The sequence below is a fragment of the Delphinus delphis genome, chromosome 10 (assembly GCF_949987515.2).
Source record: "Delphinus delphis chromosome 10, mDelDel1.2, whole genome shotgun sequence".
NCBI classification, from domain to species: domain Eukaryota; kingdom Metazoa; phylum Chordata; class Mammalia; order Artiodactyla; family Delphinidae; genus Delphinus; species Delphinus delphis.
The window spans coordinates 14,298,704-14,314,072 of NC_082692.2; the positions used below are offsets into that span (position 1 = coordinate 14,298,704).

Below are 15,369 nucleotides of genomic sequence, written 5' to 3' on the forward strand. Positions count from 1 at the left end.
TTAGTTCTTCTAGGTCCTTGTTAAACATGTCTTGTATTTTCTCCATTTTATTTCCAAGATTTTTGATCATCTTTACTGTCATTACTCTGAATTCTTTTTCAGGTAGACTGCCTATTTCCTCGTCATTTGTTTGGTCTGGTGGGTTTGTACCTTGCTCCTTCATCTGCTGCATATTTCTCTGTCTTCTCATTTTGCTTAACTTACTGTGTTTGGGGGTCTCCTTTTTGCAGGCTTCAGGTTCGTAGTTCCCGTTGTTTTGGTGTCTCCCCCCAGTGGTTTAGGTTGGTTCAATGGCTTGTGTAGGCTTCCTGGTGGGGGGGACTGTTGCCTGTGTTCTGGTGGGTAGGGTTGGATCTTGTCTTTCTGTGGGCAGGACCACATTTGGTGGTGTGTTTTGGGGTGCCTGTGAACTTAGTATGATTTTAGACAGCCTCTCTGCTAGTGGGTGGGGTTGTGTTCCTGTCTTGCTAGTTGATTGGCATGGGGTGTCCAGCACTGGAGTTTGCTGGCCGTAGGGTGGAGCTGGATATTTGCGTTGAGATGGAGATCTCTGGGAGAGCTCTTTCCCATTGATATTATGTGGGGCTGGGAGGTCTCTGGTGGTCCAGTGTCCTGAGCTCAGCTCTCCCACCTCAGAAGCTCAGGCCTGACACCAGGCCAGAGCATCGAGACCCTGTCAGCCACATGGCAGGTAGGAGACAGCTAAATATGCACGTATGTCAATGGCTTCTTAAGTGATGGGGAAGATGTGATGCATGAAGGACACCAATTCAAGTCTCACAGCTTAGTTCTGTGATCTTGGACCAGGCGGTTAACTCCTCTGTGCGTCGGATTTCCTTTCGTGCAGCACCTCCTCGCCCCAGAGGCCCAGTCAGGTGCGAGGGAAGGGCTGTTGCTGTGCAGGGAGGCTGTGTAGGGAGGAAGCCCCTGGAAGCTGGAGCAGGATGGTGGCGCAGGAGCAAACTGTAGGAGCAGTTTTGAATGTTGAGGTGGGGGTGTCAGTGCTTCTTCCGCTAAGCTGGTGCCTTTCAGGAAGCTCTTCATGGAAGTGGCTGGCTGCAAGACCTAGTGAGCTTCTGAACTTAGAATGTGCTCTGCTTAGAGACTTGTTCTCGGCTGTGGATCTAGTCACCAGTTCTGTCACTTCTAGCACCTAACACCATTGGGAAATTCAAGCTAATTAGGAAGATTAGAAAAAATACAGTAAAAACTAGGGACAGGTGAGTACACAAAATATATACTATTAGTTCTTTGAGATTCTTGGAGATAACTCAATTCACAAAAATTGGCTCTGCGATTTCTTGAAAATACCATCACTCAGAAATTTATTGGTAATTAGCAATTAGCAATTGCTTAGGAGAAGTAAAACTTTTCCTGGTACTGAGATAAACTGCTGCCTTGGCCCTTATAGAGAGAACCCTGTGTTCTTCAGTGAACAATGTTCTCCAAGTTAACATGTAACTTTTTACTTTCCATAATGTGAGCCAATGGGGTAAATGTAAAATGAGTTTGGTGAAAGCAGTTCTATGAGGGAGGGGAACCAAGTAACTGTGTCCAGACTAGGTAAATTGCATTTTGACGGAATAGTTTGATGTGAGCATAAATTTTTTTATAAAACAGCTTTATTGAGGTATAATTGACAAATAGGAATTGTATATATTTAAGGTGAACAACTTGATGTTTTGCTATATGTGTACATTGTGAAATGATCACCACAATCAAGCTAATTAACAACACATCCATCACCTTACATAGTTACCATTTTCTTCATCATCTTTTTCTCTTTTTCTTTCTTTCTTTTTTTTTTTAAGTGGGTATGTGTGTTAAGAATACTTAAAATCTACTGCCTTAGCAAATTTCAAGTATACAATATGGTATTGTTAACTTTAGTCACCATGCTGTATGTTAGCTCTCCAGAACTTACTCATCTTGCATAACTGAAACTCTGTGCCCTTTGACCAACATCTCCCCATCCCCTTCCCTGCCCTGCCCCAACTCCTGGCAACTACCATTCTACGCTATGCTTTTAAGAGTTTGACTATTTCAGATTTTACATATAAGTGAGATCAATGATCTGAGCATAAATCTTACATCTAGAGGAAAATAGACTGCCTGACATTCTTTTATAAATTAAATCTCTTAACTAGGTTTTGATAAAATTAAGTGGCAGTGACTTCAGCGTTATCCTTTCAGTAATTGCTGAAGAACAGGTAAGTCATGTTGCTGGCTGAGTGCAGAAAATGTGCTTAACAGCTAAGCAGGGAGAAAGTTTGACAGTTTGTGTAAGTTGAGGAGCCTACTAGGATACATGCCGTGTGGAAAGCTCCACAGTTTCCGTTTGTAATTGGGTGGAGCCCAGGCGAGGTCAAGACACTTTTTGATTAATAGCTTAAGTTTTGCTCTAACACAGAGACAGATGGGCAAAGGAGACCATCACTTTTCACTCCAAGGAAAATAGTCTAATCTGGAGATCAGGAGCCAATCCCCACAAGCACTGTCTGTAGGTGAAATATTGTATCTGTGTGCTGCTAGTTTTCATTCATTCAGTAATATTTATTGAGTACCATCTATGCATTTCGCATCCTTCTCTTAAAGTGTGTCAAATATTTTTAAATAAATGGACATTCAGAGCAAAACTCTTACTCATGGGAGATCTGCAAAACTGTATTTTGATGTTTAGGAAGTTCTCACACTTTAAAAATTTGGGAACTGTTGCCAAAGGTCATATTTCTGTAATTTCAGCCTGCAAAACATTAGATGTTACAAAGCATTTGCTTTGACCATTAAAAAATCTTAATAAAATTCCCCTGAGAATACAGCATGTACTGAAACTTCTCAGTCAAATCAGTTGCCTTCATAGGACCTAAAAGCTTAGTGATGAGCACCACTTCTTTGTCCCAGCTTCTGTAGGGCTCTACTGAATGCTTTCTTTAGTGGACTTTTATGCTAATGTTTTACTCTGTTAACAAGGGCACTTAAATTTGAAAATGGGTAGGAAGACCTTCTGGGATCTGTCCTACAAACTGCCAGCTAGCTTTTCTTCTGCTCTCTGCCCTTGACTTTTTTTTTTTTAATTTTTATTTATTTATGGCTCTGTTGGGTCTTAGTTGCTGTGTGTGGGCTTTCTTTAGCTGCGGCGAGTGGGGGCTACTCTGTGTTGTGGTGTGTGGGCTTCTCATTGCGGTAGCTTCTCGTTGTGGAGCACAGGCTCTAGGTGCGCGGGCTTCAGTAGCTGTGGCACATGGGCTCAGTAGTTGTGGCTCGCGGGCTCTAGAGCACAGGCTCAGTAGTTGTGGTGTACGGGCTTAGTTGCTCCGTGGCATGTGGGATCTTCCCGGACCAGGGCTTGAACCCGTGTCCCCTGCATTGGCAGGCGGATTCTTAACCACTGCGCCACGAGGGAAGCCCTGCCCTTGACTTCTTGGCTTCTCTTTATCTCTTTTCCTAGAAGGAAAAGAAAGAATTTCTTGATTGCAGGTGTGTTGACAGATGTCCTTAACTTGGCTTGCCCTCAGCAATGGACCGAAGGAATTTTGCTGTAATACTCTGGGTTACCGAAGTATTCCAGCTAGTATTTCCCAGCACTGGAGAAGAGTTATATCAAGTTGGTGGGTACCATCAATTTTTCTGTTTTTTAAAAAAATGATATTTTGCAACCTTAAAGCATTTGTTTGGTCTCTGTATGCAGGGAGAAAGCATGTCTAGCAGCGCTGTTTTTGCCTGAAGGGGTCCTTGACTTTTAGAGCCTCCTCCTTCCCTCCCTCCCCCTTCTGCTCTCCTCTGCTCTTCCTCCTCCTTTTACTCGTCCCCCCTCCTCCACGCCCTCCTCCTTTCCTTCCTTGTCCCTTTCCCCGCTCTTCTCTTTTTCTCCTCCTCCTCCGTATTATTATTATACTTTCACAAAAGCTGCAGCCAAAGTCCAGTTGTTACTGTTTTGGTAGATTCCCTGTGCTTCGCAAGGGCTGCAGGATTACTTCTGAATTGCAAAATGACATAAGTTCTGCTACTTTTTTTTTTTTTTTTGTGGTACGCGGGCCTCTCACTGTTGTGGCCTCTCCCGTTGCGGAGCACAGGCTCCGGACGCGCAGGCTCAGCGGCCATGGCTCACGGGCCCAGCCGCTCCGCGGCATGTGGGATCCTCCCAGACCGGGGCACGAACCCGCGTCCCCTGCATCGGCAGGCGGACTCTCAACCACTGCGCCACCAGGGAAGCCCTATAATAATATTTTATGTTGTTGTTGCTATGATTGCTGTCCTTATTTGTATTACAGTGGAATAACACTCTTATGCAATTTGCTTTTTCACTTAGCCCTATCTCTTGGGAATCTTTTTATATGAGCACATCTAATTATATATCATTGTGTTAAAGGGTTGTATAGTTTTCCATTGTGTGAATAAACCATGGTTTGTAGCCATGTTTGTATTGAAGGAAATTTGTGCTGTTGACACCTTTTTACTCATAAACTTTGCATAGTATGGGAGTGCTTTTGAAGGCTAAATTCCTAAGAGTAGAAATGCTGGCTCAACAATTTTCAAACTGTTCTCTACTACACATCTCCTCCAGCAACATATTAGTATACCTGTAACCTCACACCCTTGTTAACACTGGATATTATAAATCAAAAAACCCCAAATATATAAGCAAAGAAAAAGTACATGTGACTAAGGTATTAAAGATGAAGAAAGAAAAGAAGAATTAAAAGGTAATAATGACAACTAATAGAGAAAAAAATCCACATTGAACCCTGAGTGACTGACGGAATAGAGAATTTTAAATCTCAGTATTTAGAGTACTCGAAGTTCAGTTGCCCTTTGCAACGATACACATGAAAGTCTGGATTTTTTTTTTTTTAATGCTACCTTTACTATGTAAGCTCTGCCCAGCACAATGCTGATATATAGTGGTTGTCAGAGAATATATATTTCTCTTTTTATTTTCTGGGAGTGCCCCTGATAAAGGGAGAGAATGGATGACAGACCTGCTGCAAACCATCTGCTTTTCAGCATCATAGTTTCAAAAATGAAAGATTAATCATGGTAATTTATGTTGTTATTCATATAGGAAAGTGCCTTGTGTGCAAGTTATCAGTTTATTGACTCTCAGTAGCAAAGCCTTGTTTGTGTGCCTGAGTGATGTATATATAAACAGATAATTATGACATGCCACAATAACTGCTGTAATAGAACATGAACATTTTGCTTGGTCTGTAACTGATCAAACCCCCCAAATCTCAGTCCAATGTTTTTACCCACTCTTCCATACTCCTAATAAAAATAACATTGAAAAATGTCAGTAGGGATATTGAAATAGGTAAGTATTCTTGTTCTGTAGTATACTGTGTATCCTATATATTCATAGTCAATTTTTTTACCTCCCATATTTATGTATCATGGTTCTAGATGCCTCCCTTTTTAACTGATTGCAAGCCAGAGATCCTTGGCACCTTAAGTCGTTTGAAAGTGTTACATTTGGAAGAGGTACTGGTTAGCTATGAACTACTGTCTCTTAAGGCATTTAGAAAGATGAGAGTCCTCATCATGCCTGTCTTTCATTTTAGACAGTTGATGGCATTTTAGACTGTTGATGTCATTGACTGCTTCCATCAATCAATCAGTGGTCCATGTGGAAGGTGGCTGTTATCTGTTCTACCTTGTGAGGGAGCTTAGCTAATCAACCCTTATTAATTAGTCACTAATCTGTGCTGTGTAGCAACAACCGTTTTCACTAAGTGGTGGCAGCATTAATTGATGGAGGATAATGAACCCCTCCCTAATTACAAAGAAACACTGCTTCTTACCTGTGTAGATGATCCCTTATAGATGAAGGGCCACTGCGGGATGGCTGGGACAGGCACACGACGGCAGGGTCTAATTTGTTTTTAACCTGCTTTTAAGAAGTTGTTTAATTAATATGAGATCAGCACATTTGAAAGCTTGAACAGATGCAAACACACACTTATAACCAGTTGTGTAATTGACCGTGGTGGAACAGGCCAAGGCTGAGGATACAGACTTCGCTAATCACCTGCTCACCTCTTACCTGTGGCTGTTAAAAGGCCTGTTCTTTTTAGTGCAGGATTCTCTGAATCTATCTAGAAGGCCGTACTGTGTTGGGAGGAGTTTAAATTATGTCTTTGATCAAAAACTTGTAAATTGGTTCATCTCTGTTCATTATTCACCATAAACGTTGCTGTTCTTTTTTCTTCTTTGTAGCCTTCCTAAAAATCTGGGGTTCCTGTGGATATTGTGTATGGTTGTGGGTAAATAGGTCGCTGGGTTCAAACCTCAGAGCCAAAGAATTCTAGAGTTCTAGGAGTCTTGAGGAGCAGCTCTCTAGTCTGGGGATTAGCAAACTACAGGACAGAGCCAGTCCAGCCTGTGACCTGTTTTTGTGAATAAAGTTTTATTGGAACACAGTCATGTTCATCTGTGCATGTATTGTCCATGCTGCTTTGTTTTCTTTTTCTTTTTTTTTTGCGGTATGTGGGCCTCTCACTGTTGTGGCCTCTCCTGTTGCAGAGCACAGGCTCCGGGCGCGCAGGCTCAGTGGCCATGGCTCACGGGCCCAACTGCTCCGCGGCACGTGGGATCTTCCTGGACCGGGACATGAACCCGTGTCCCCTGCATCAGCAGGCGGACTTTCAACCACTGCGCCACCAGGGAAACCCTTTTTTTTTTTTTTTTTTAGTTGATTCTTGCTAAAAGAATCAGAAGCTCTGACTGAATTACGTCAGCCAAAACTGAATACAATTTTCACTCCAGATAGCTAATAGTGCAAGTAGAATAAGGTGTGTTAAACATGGCGTACTTAAAAAATTTAGCTTCAGCACTTTTATCTCATGTAGATTTTGTCAGAAACTAAAATCCTCAAATCTTTTCACATATAGTGTTCTTTCACCATATATCTCCATACTGTACTTTTGCAGATGAAACTTTTAATCTGAAAGCAGGATTTTATGGTTATTTTTATTAAGTTAGGTTCACCCCATTGTTTTGTTCTGTCATGATCTTCTTGAATCTTAGCTGCATCATCTGATGTATTAGCTATCCTTCCAAGATTTATCATCTGCAAATTAGATACGAATGTAATTTCTCTTTCAAAAAAATTTTATTGAGGTATAGTTGATTTATAACATTGTATTTAATTTCTGCTGTACAACAAAATGATTCAGTTATATATATATTATTTTTCATATTCTTTTTGCATTATGGTTTATCACAGGATATTGAATATAGTTCCCTGTGCTATGCAGTAGGACCTTGTTTTTTATCCATCCTACATATAAGAGTTTGCATCTGCTAATCACAAACTCCCAGTCCTTCCCTCCTCCACCCCTCCTCCCCCTTGACAACCACAAGTCTGTTCTCTATATCTGTAAGTCTGTTTTTGTTTCATAGATATATTCATTTGTGTCATGTTTTAGATTCCACATGTAAGTGATATCATATGGCATTTGTCTTTCTGTTTCTGACTTACTTTGCTTACTATGATAATCTCTAGGTCCATCCATGTTGCTGCAAATGGCATTATTTCATTCTTTTTAATGGCTGAGTAATATTCCATTATATATATAATATCCACTATATATATATATATATATATATATATATATATATATATGTATATATCTCTGTCTTCCTTATCCATTCATCTGTTGATGGACATTTAGGTTGTTTCCATGTCTTGGCTATTGTAAATAGTGCTGCTATGAACATAGCGGGTGCATGTATCTTTTCAAATTATAGTTTTGTCTGGGTGTGTGCCCAGGAGTGGGATTGCTGGATCATATAACAACTCTCTTTTTATTATGTTGAGGAACCTCCATACTGTTTTCCACAGTGGTTGTACCAGTTTACCGAATGTAATTTCTTATTGGCCCAAATCACCGACAAAACTGCTGAATAAGACAAGGCTTTGTAGGGACATGTCATAGCTTTGAAGACAGTTGCCAAGTTTGATGTCTTTCCATTAATCAGCTGCTTTGATCATTATATCCAATTCATAACTATTTATATTATAAACCACTTCTCTAATTAAATGCTTTTCAGAAATAAACACCTTGAGATGACAGCATCCCCATATCTGCAACATGGTAACTTTTCTTAAAGCAAAACAAATAAAAAAAAGTGAAGTTAGTCTAGCATGGAAATTCTGTTGACTTTTATTTATAAGTTCTCCCCTTTCAAAAGTTCACTTATTCAACAGCTATTGATTAAAAGAAGCTAATATAAATGAAGTGCCTATCGCAGTACCCAGAACAAGGCCAACTGCACAATATTATGCTAATTTTCTTCCTTTTCTATTTCCTTCCTTCTTTCCTCTTTCCTTCCCCCCTCCCTCCTTTCCTCCCCCTCCCTCTTTCTCTTTCGCACTTTCTTTCACAGTTGTATACATGGTGCTGTATGCACAGAGGATTCAAAGATAGATAAGGACAATTCCTGTTTTCAAGAAGCCCATGGTCTAGTGGGGAAGATGAATACTCAAAATATATGTAAATTCCTCCCAAATTATAATTTCCCCTTATGTGAAATCTGATTTTTAAAATTTGCTTCTGAATACTTTTTCTTTTCTAAGACAATAGATTGGGATCTAGATTTAAATCTAGTTTCTCCTCTCAGTCTCTGTCACAGTACCTAGCTTCGATGCATCAGATATTTGTTCAGTTGTTTATTATACATCTCCATCACCACAATGCAGGCTCCACAAGAGAGAAACTTTGCATTTGTTGTTCACATATCCCCAAGATCAAGAATAATAGCATGAAATATACTAGATGCTCAATAAATACTGTATTATATGGAATCTAAGAAGCCATCAGTTGTAAGCTATACCATTATTTTACATACGCAAAGAAAGAAAAGCGCTACCAATTAATTTATGGTACCTACTGAGATAGTGATGAAAAGATGCTTCCTTGTTTCAGAGTTGTTAAAATGTGAAATAATATGCACCTTCAATTCAATGAGTAAGGGTAATTGTCAAATGGATGGGAGAATTGACGATCTTATGATAATGATTTTCAAGGATCAAATAACAAACATTTATTGAATAGTTGTCATGTGCAGTATTCTGGTTGTGTACTTCCTTCAAGTCATCCCTGGCCATACCACCTTGGGGAACTCCTCCTGCATTCCTGAAGCTATAGAAACTCAGAGTCTGACAATACAGTTTAGGACTTAATTATGTACTGCCTTTTATTGATCACCACTGTTTCTAGTGAAGTAGCAGTCTTGTCAACACAAGTAAATTATAAGCCCTTTGAGCACAGGAACCAGTTTTTAAAAAAATAATATATTCTTCACAGTGCTTCCCCTTTCTATTATCCAGAAAGGAGAACATGGCAATTTAAAAACTTGCAGGATTGAATATTAAGTATAGAGATAATCTAAGAATGCTTTTAGACAGATGGATAAGAGACTTATAGAAATGAACAGATTGAAGGAATGTGTGAGAAGGTATACATAATGAAAAGAATATTTATGACATATCATTCCAGAGGACGCTGGTGAGATTGATTCAAAAGCACAGGGGCAGTGGGCAGGCTTATTAAGGAGCAAGGAGATGTTGCAGATGAACAGGCAGGCATAAGAAAATCCCTCATCATTTATTTCCTAGGAAAATCCAAAAGAGGCAATAAGGAAAGAAGGGGACTAAATGGGAAGAAGTGGAGAAAACAAGTCTCTTGTAATCTTATTAGCTTCCATCTCTCTTGCCTTTTCTTCACCACCTTCTCAACGCTCCAGAGAGCTAAAACTCAAATGCAGGCTGTTCCCCCTTTGCTGTCAACACCTACCCCCTTTTCTCCACCTCTTCTTACTACTTTCCTCAGCAATCCAAGGCTTTAAGTAGGTAGTTCTTTCTTAATAAAGCATCTTTCCTTCTAGATTTAGACATATTCTTAGAATTATGGGGAGAAAGAAATGGTAACACAGGGAAATATGGGGAAGAGGAAGAAGTCTATAATTAATAATCACTTTTTTTTTTTTACATGTGCCAGGATCTTTACATAAGACCTTTCATTTAATCACAATCACCGTCCTTAAAGATTTTAGATATCTGTCCAAAGTATCAAAGGCATTAACTAGGAAAGCTGTCGTGCAAACTCTGGTCTGTCTCTAGAACCCAGAATTCATGCTGGCTTTTTACAACATCACTTTGCCATTCAGTAGATTGTTTCTCCTCCTTCTAATTATGAAAGATTTGTTTTCTTATGTATTCTTGTATTTAATACCTAGGTATTTTTCGTCACTTAAAGAGATTTTGCCAAGATTTAGTAAGTTTTAAATATGTTTAGTTACACAAGTTATACAGTTTATAGTGAAAACAATTGGAAAGTACTGATAAGCAAAATGAAGAAGATAAAAGGTCACCCACCATCCTATGTGCCATGATTTTTAAAATTACTAAGATGTAAAACAACCCCTCCTCCATTACAAAATATTTTGAATAAGAATATAAGCTTAAGTGCTCACTCACAGACAGATACTTGGACATGGACTAATAGATCAGTGGCCTGGAATTTCATCCCTTGACCAAAGTATTAGTTTTAGGCCTTCTTGTTGTGGGGTCTGTGTTTTGTTTTATTTTCTTTCCTAATGAGCAATTGAACCAAAGGATCAGGTTTAATTATAACTAGAGTCCCTTTCTGTGTGTACATCACTGCAGACCTAATTGTAGGCTGGCATCCCTGCTGCGGCCTGAGTGGTCATTAGCTTGCTGATAACGGACTGTTCTTGTCAACAAGGCCTCATTAACCATTGTTTTTTCAGAAAAATAGTTGTAAGGGTTGAACTTGTGATTGAGGACGCACTGGGCTCATGGTGCTAAGGGAAACTTTTACTTGTTACATGGCTAGAACCAAGGACTCTCGACTCCAATAAGTGATGCTACACAGGGAAGGCCTACCTGGCTGTGCCCTGCAGGACCAGGCATGTGATGTAATGGGAGGAACCCTGACCTGAGAGCGATCAGGCCAGCCTTCTAGACCAAGCACTTCAGCTGACTTTGGGCTAATCATTTTGCTTTCTCTTCCTCAGCTTCTGCATCTGAAAATGAGAAGGTTTTACTCAATGATCAGTGAGATAACTTTTTGCAAGTAAAAATAATTTTGCGTGGTGCTTATGCAATTTTTTTTTCTTTTCTTTCTTTCTTTCTTTTTTTTTGTGTGTGTGTCCATGATTTTATCTTCTTAGGTTACACACTAGAGGGCAGTGGTACATTAATATTATAAACTATGAGTGTGCTTGGTACTGCACTCAGCTGAAATTCATAGATGTTTGGGTTAGTAAGGGAATTTATATACTTATCTACTCATATAAAATATAGGAACTGTTTTGTAGTTTCCCCGCTTGACACTCATCTTGCCCTTTTGAGTATTTGCAGTGTTGGGAATCTTGCTACTTCACAAGTCAGCTTTTTCTCTTGTTAAGTTTTAGTTATTAGAGAGTTATTTCTTTAATTAAAGAAAAATCTACCTACTTATAGCTTCTACCAACTGGTCCCATGGCAAGACAGAAAACCTGTTTATTTCTTGTAATGGTACTCCAAATATCAATATTTCCTAGACTCATACTACTGAATAGTTACAATTACCATTTTTTGGTAATTGAACACTCTAAATTTATGATCTAGTATATATCAGGCACTGTACCTGGCATCTTATTTGCATTATTTTATTTATCTTTAAAGTTAACTCTGAGGGAGATTTCATCTTTATTTATTTTTATTTTATAGAGGCTCAGACCAAAATCCTATAACCAATAAGAAGTGAAAATGGGACCTGAACCTGGGCCTACCTGATTAAAATTCCTGCCACTGGCTACAACATGTAGCCAGTCCTTTTATAGATGTGATGATCAAGACCCAGAGACAGTAAGCAACTTGTCCCAGATCACACAGCAAAATAGGAAAAGAGTGAGAACTAGATTCTAGATCTTTGGGGTGCACATTCATTTTTTCTTTACATTACAGTATAGTACATTCAAGACCATTGTCATTTAATTCCCAAGTCCTCTTCTCTATATATGAATTGTTCCCATTTCCTGTCATTGTTATTCTGATGGTTTCCTTGATATCCTGTCATGTCCTCTGAGCATACTCTTAATTTGCTGCATCCTTTCTAAATTATAAAATTCAGAATTCAAAACAATGCTCTGTCTCAACAGTACGGAAGGCACTGAGCCTGTACTTCCTGTCATTTGGACTTAATTTTCCAATTCACATTGTCTAAGGTTGCATTAGTATTTTAGTATAATTTTGGCTTATTTCAAGCATAAGGTCAATACTACCCTTTGTTCCTTTTAATTTTATTTTAATTTTTATGAAATGTAAGAATAAGACAAAATGATTCTGTCACATTCTTACTGACAGAAAAAATCCTCCTGATCTGATGAGGAGTCCTTTTGAGTTGATAAAAAGCTATGGAAAAATCTTGGTTTCTTAAGATATTCAAAAGATGTGAATGTGAAGATATTCCACTTTCTGGGATGACGACTGGATTCATGTTTTATGTCAATGTACATGTTTTTTGTTTTTTATTTTCCTTCCTGTCAGAAATGCACACTTACTCCATGTGGGGCACATTTGTTTTCCGCTGTCCATTGTCTCTTGCCATAGCACAACCTTGACATCTTTGTAAGACAGGCTGCCTGAGACAGGCTGTTGTGCAAGGGGCCCTGCCTTTCTCTAGCTAAGAGATGGGCGTGTGAAGCAATACTCTCTGTTCTAGGACTGGGAATCTTGACCTGAGTGGTAGAGGATAGAAAACTTGGAGGCTTGATTCATACTGATAACAGTAGTGCCCGCTGAGCAGTCTGCCCATTAGATCCTGTTGTCCTTACTCTCCAAAATTGCCTTTGATCTGTGAGTGACTTCATGTATCATTCCAATAATACAAATGTATATGTACATATATACATATATATAATGTTTAAAGTCAGAATCAGTTTCTGATAATTACAACTAAAACAGTCCTCAGTCATACACTGATCTTTGGAATATATTTACTTTTTAAAAATAGCCTTATCAGAAAGTTCTACTGTTTCATGACATAATAGAATAGCTAATCTACCCAACAGAGTTTTTTCATTGTTCATCTAATATCACATTTATTGTACAAACTGTTTTGTGAAACATGTTTGGTATTGTAGCTTTAAAATATATTTGCCACATCTAATGCAATGGATGCGTTCTTCAAAAACTAGTGATAGGGACTTCCCTGGTGGCACAGTGGTTAAGAATCCGCCTGCCAATGCAGGGAACACAGGTTCGATCCCTGGTCTGGGAAGATCCCACATGTTGCAGAGCAACTAAGCCTGTGCACCACAGCTACTGAGTGTGCGCTCTAGAGTCCATGAGCCACAGCCACAACTACTGGAGCCCTCACGCCTAGAGCCCGAGCTCCACAACAAGAGAAGCCACCATAATGAGAAGCCCATACACTGCAAAGAAGAGTAGCCCCCACTCGCCACAACTAGAGAAAGCCTGCACGCAGCAACGAAGATCCAACACAGCCAAAAATAAATAAATAAACAAACAAACAAAAAACTAGTGATAGGCAAACAGATGGAGAGATATACCATGTTCTTGGATTGGAAGAAGCAATATTGTGAAAATGACTATACTACCCAAAGCAATCTACAGATTCAATGTAATCTCTATCAAATTACCAATGACATTTTTTACGGAACTAGAACAAAAAATCTTAAAATCTGTAGGAGACACAGAAGACCTCGAATAGCCAAAGCAATCTTGAGAGAAAAAAACAGAGCTGGAGGAATCAGACTCCCTGAATTCAGACTATACTACAAAGCTACAGTAATCAAGCCAACATGGTACTGGCACAAAAACAGAAATATAGATCAATGGAATAGGATAGAATGCCCAGAGATAAACCCACACACATATGGTCAACTAATCTATGACAAAGGAGGCAAGGATATACAATTGAGAAAAGAGAGTCTCTTCAATAAATGGTGCTGGGAAAACTGGACAGCTACATGTAAAAAATGAAATTAGAACACTCCCTAACACCATACACAAAAATAAACTCAAAATGGGTTAAAGACCTAAATGTAAGACTGGACACTATAAAACTCTTAGAGGAAAACATAGGAAGAACACTCTTTGACATAAATCACAGCAAGATCTTTTTTGACCCACCTCCTAGAGTAATGGAAATAAAAACAAAAATAAACAAATGGGACCTAATGAAACTTCAAAGCTTTTGCACAGCAAAGTAAACCACAAACAAGACCAAAAGACAACCCTCAGATTGGGAGAAAATATTTGCAAACAAATCAATGGACAAAGGATTAATCTCCAAAATATATAAACAGCTCGTGCAGCTTAATATCATAAAAACTAACAACCCAATCCAAAAATGGGCAGAAGACCTAAATAGACATTTCTTCAAAGAAGACATACAGATGGCCAAGAGGCACATGAAAAGATGCTCAACATCAGTAATAGAGAAATGCAAATCAAAACTACAATGAGGTATCACCTCACACCAGTTAGAATGGGCATCATCACAAAATCTACAAACAACAAATGCTGGAGAGGATGTGGAGAAAAGGGAACCCTCTTGCACTGTTGGTGGGAATGTAAATTGATAGAGCCACTATGGAGAACAATATGGAGGTTCCTTAAAAAACTAAAAATAGAATTACCATATGTCAGCAATCCCACTACTGGGCATATACCCAGAGAAAACAATAATTTAAAAAGGCACATGCACCCCAGTGTTCATTGCAGCACTATTTACAATAGCCAGGTCAAGGAAATAACCTTAATGCCCATTGACAGATGAATGGATAAAGAAGATGTGGTACATATATACAATGGAATATTACTCAGCTATAAAAAGGAATGAAATTGTGTCATTTGTAGAGATGTGGATGGACCCAGAGACTGTCATACAGAGTGAAGTAAGTCAGAAAGAGAAAAACAAATACTATATATTAATGCATATATGTGGAATCTAGAAAAATGGTACAGATGAACCAGTTTGCAAGGCAGAAATAGAGACACAGATTTGGAGAACAAACGTATGGACACCAAGGGGGGAAAGTGGGTGGAGGGTGGGGGTGGTGGGATGAATTGGGAGATTGGGATTGACATATATACAGTAATATGTATAAAATAGGTAACTAATAAGAACCTGCTGTATAAACAAAATAAAATAAAATGAAAAAGAAAACCACAAAAAACCCCAGAAAATCTAGTGATAGGGAAGTCCCTGGCGGTCCCATGGTTAGGACTCCGTGTTCTCACTGCTGAGGGCACAGGTTCGATCCCTGGTCAGGGAACTAAAAATCCCATAAGCCACATGGCACAGCCAAAACAAACAAACAAACAAACAAAAAAAG

The 15,369-nt window shown here is 39.0% G+C and overlaps 1 protein-coding gene across 12 annotated transcripts in view; it reads left to right on the top strand.

Moving 5' to 3' along the window:
• Positions 1–15,369, top strand: part of RNF144B (ring finger protein 144B) — a 610,854-nt gene that overhangs the window by 121,483 nt on the left and 474,002 nt on the right. The window contains exon 12 of one of the 12 annotated variants that reach the window (XM_069541083.1): positions 3,478–3,575. The exons of 8 other annotated variants lie outside the window; for them this stretch is intronic. Coding sequence is in view for 3 of the 4 variants with exons in the window: in XM_060023573.2 (XP_059879556.1) it covers positions 3,478–3,499 (22 nt within the window). In the remaining variant the exon portion in view is untranslated. Of the gene's footprint in view, positions 1–3,477; positions 3,576–15,369 lie in introns of those variants that run through there. 3 more of the 12 variants (XM_060023573.2, XM_069541084.1, XM_060023574.2) reach the window with 3 other exon arrangements.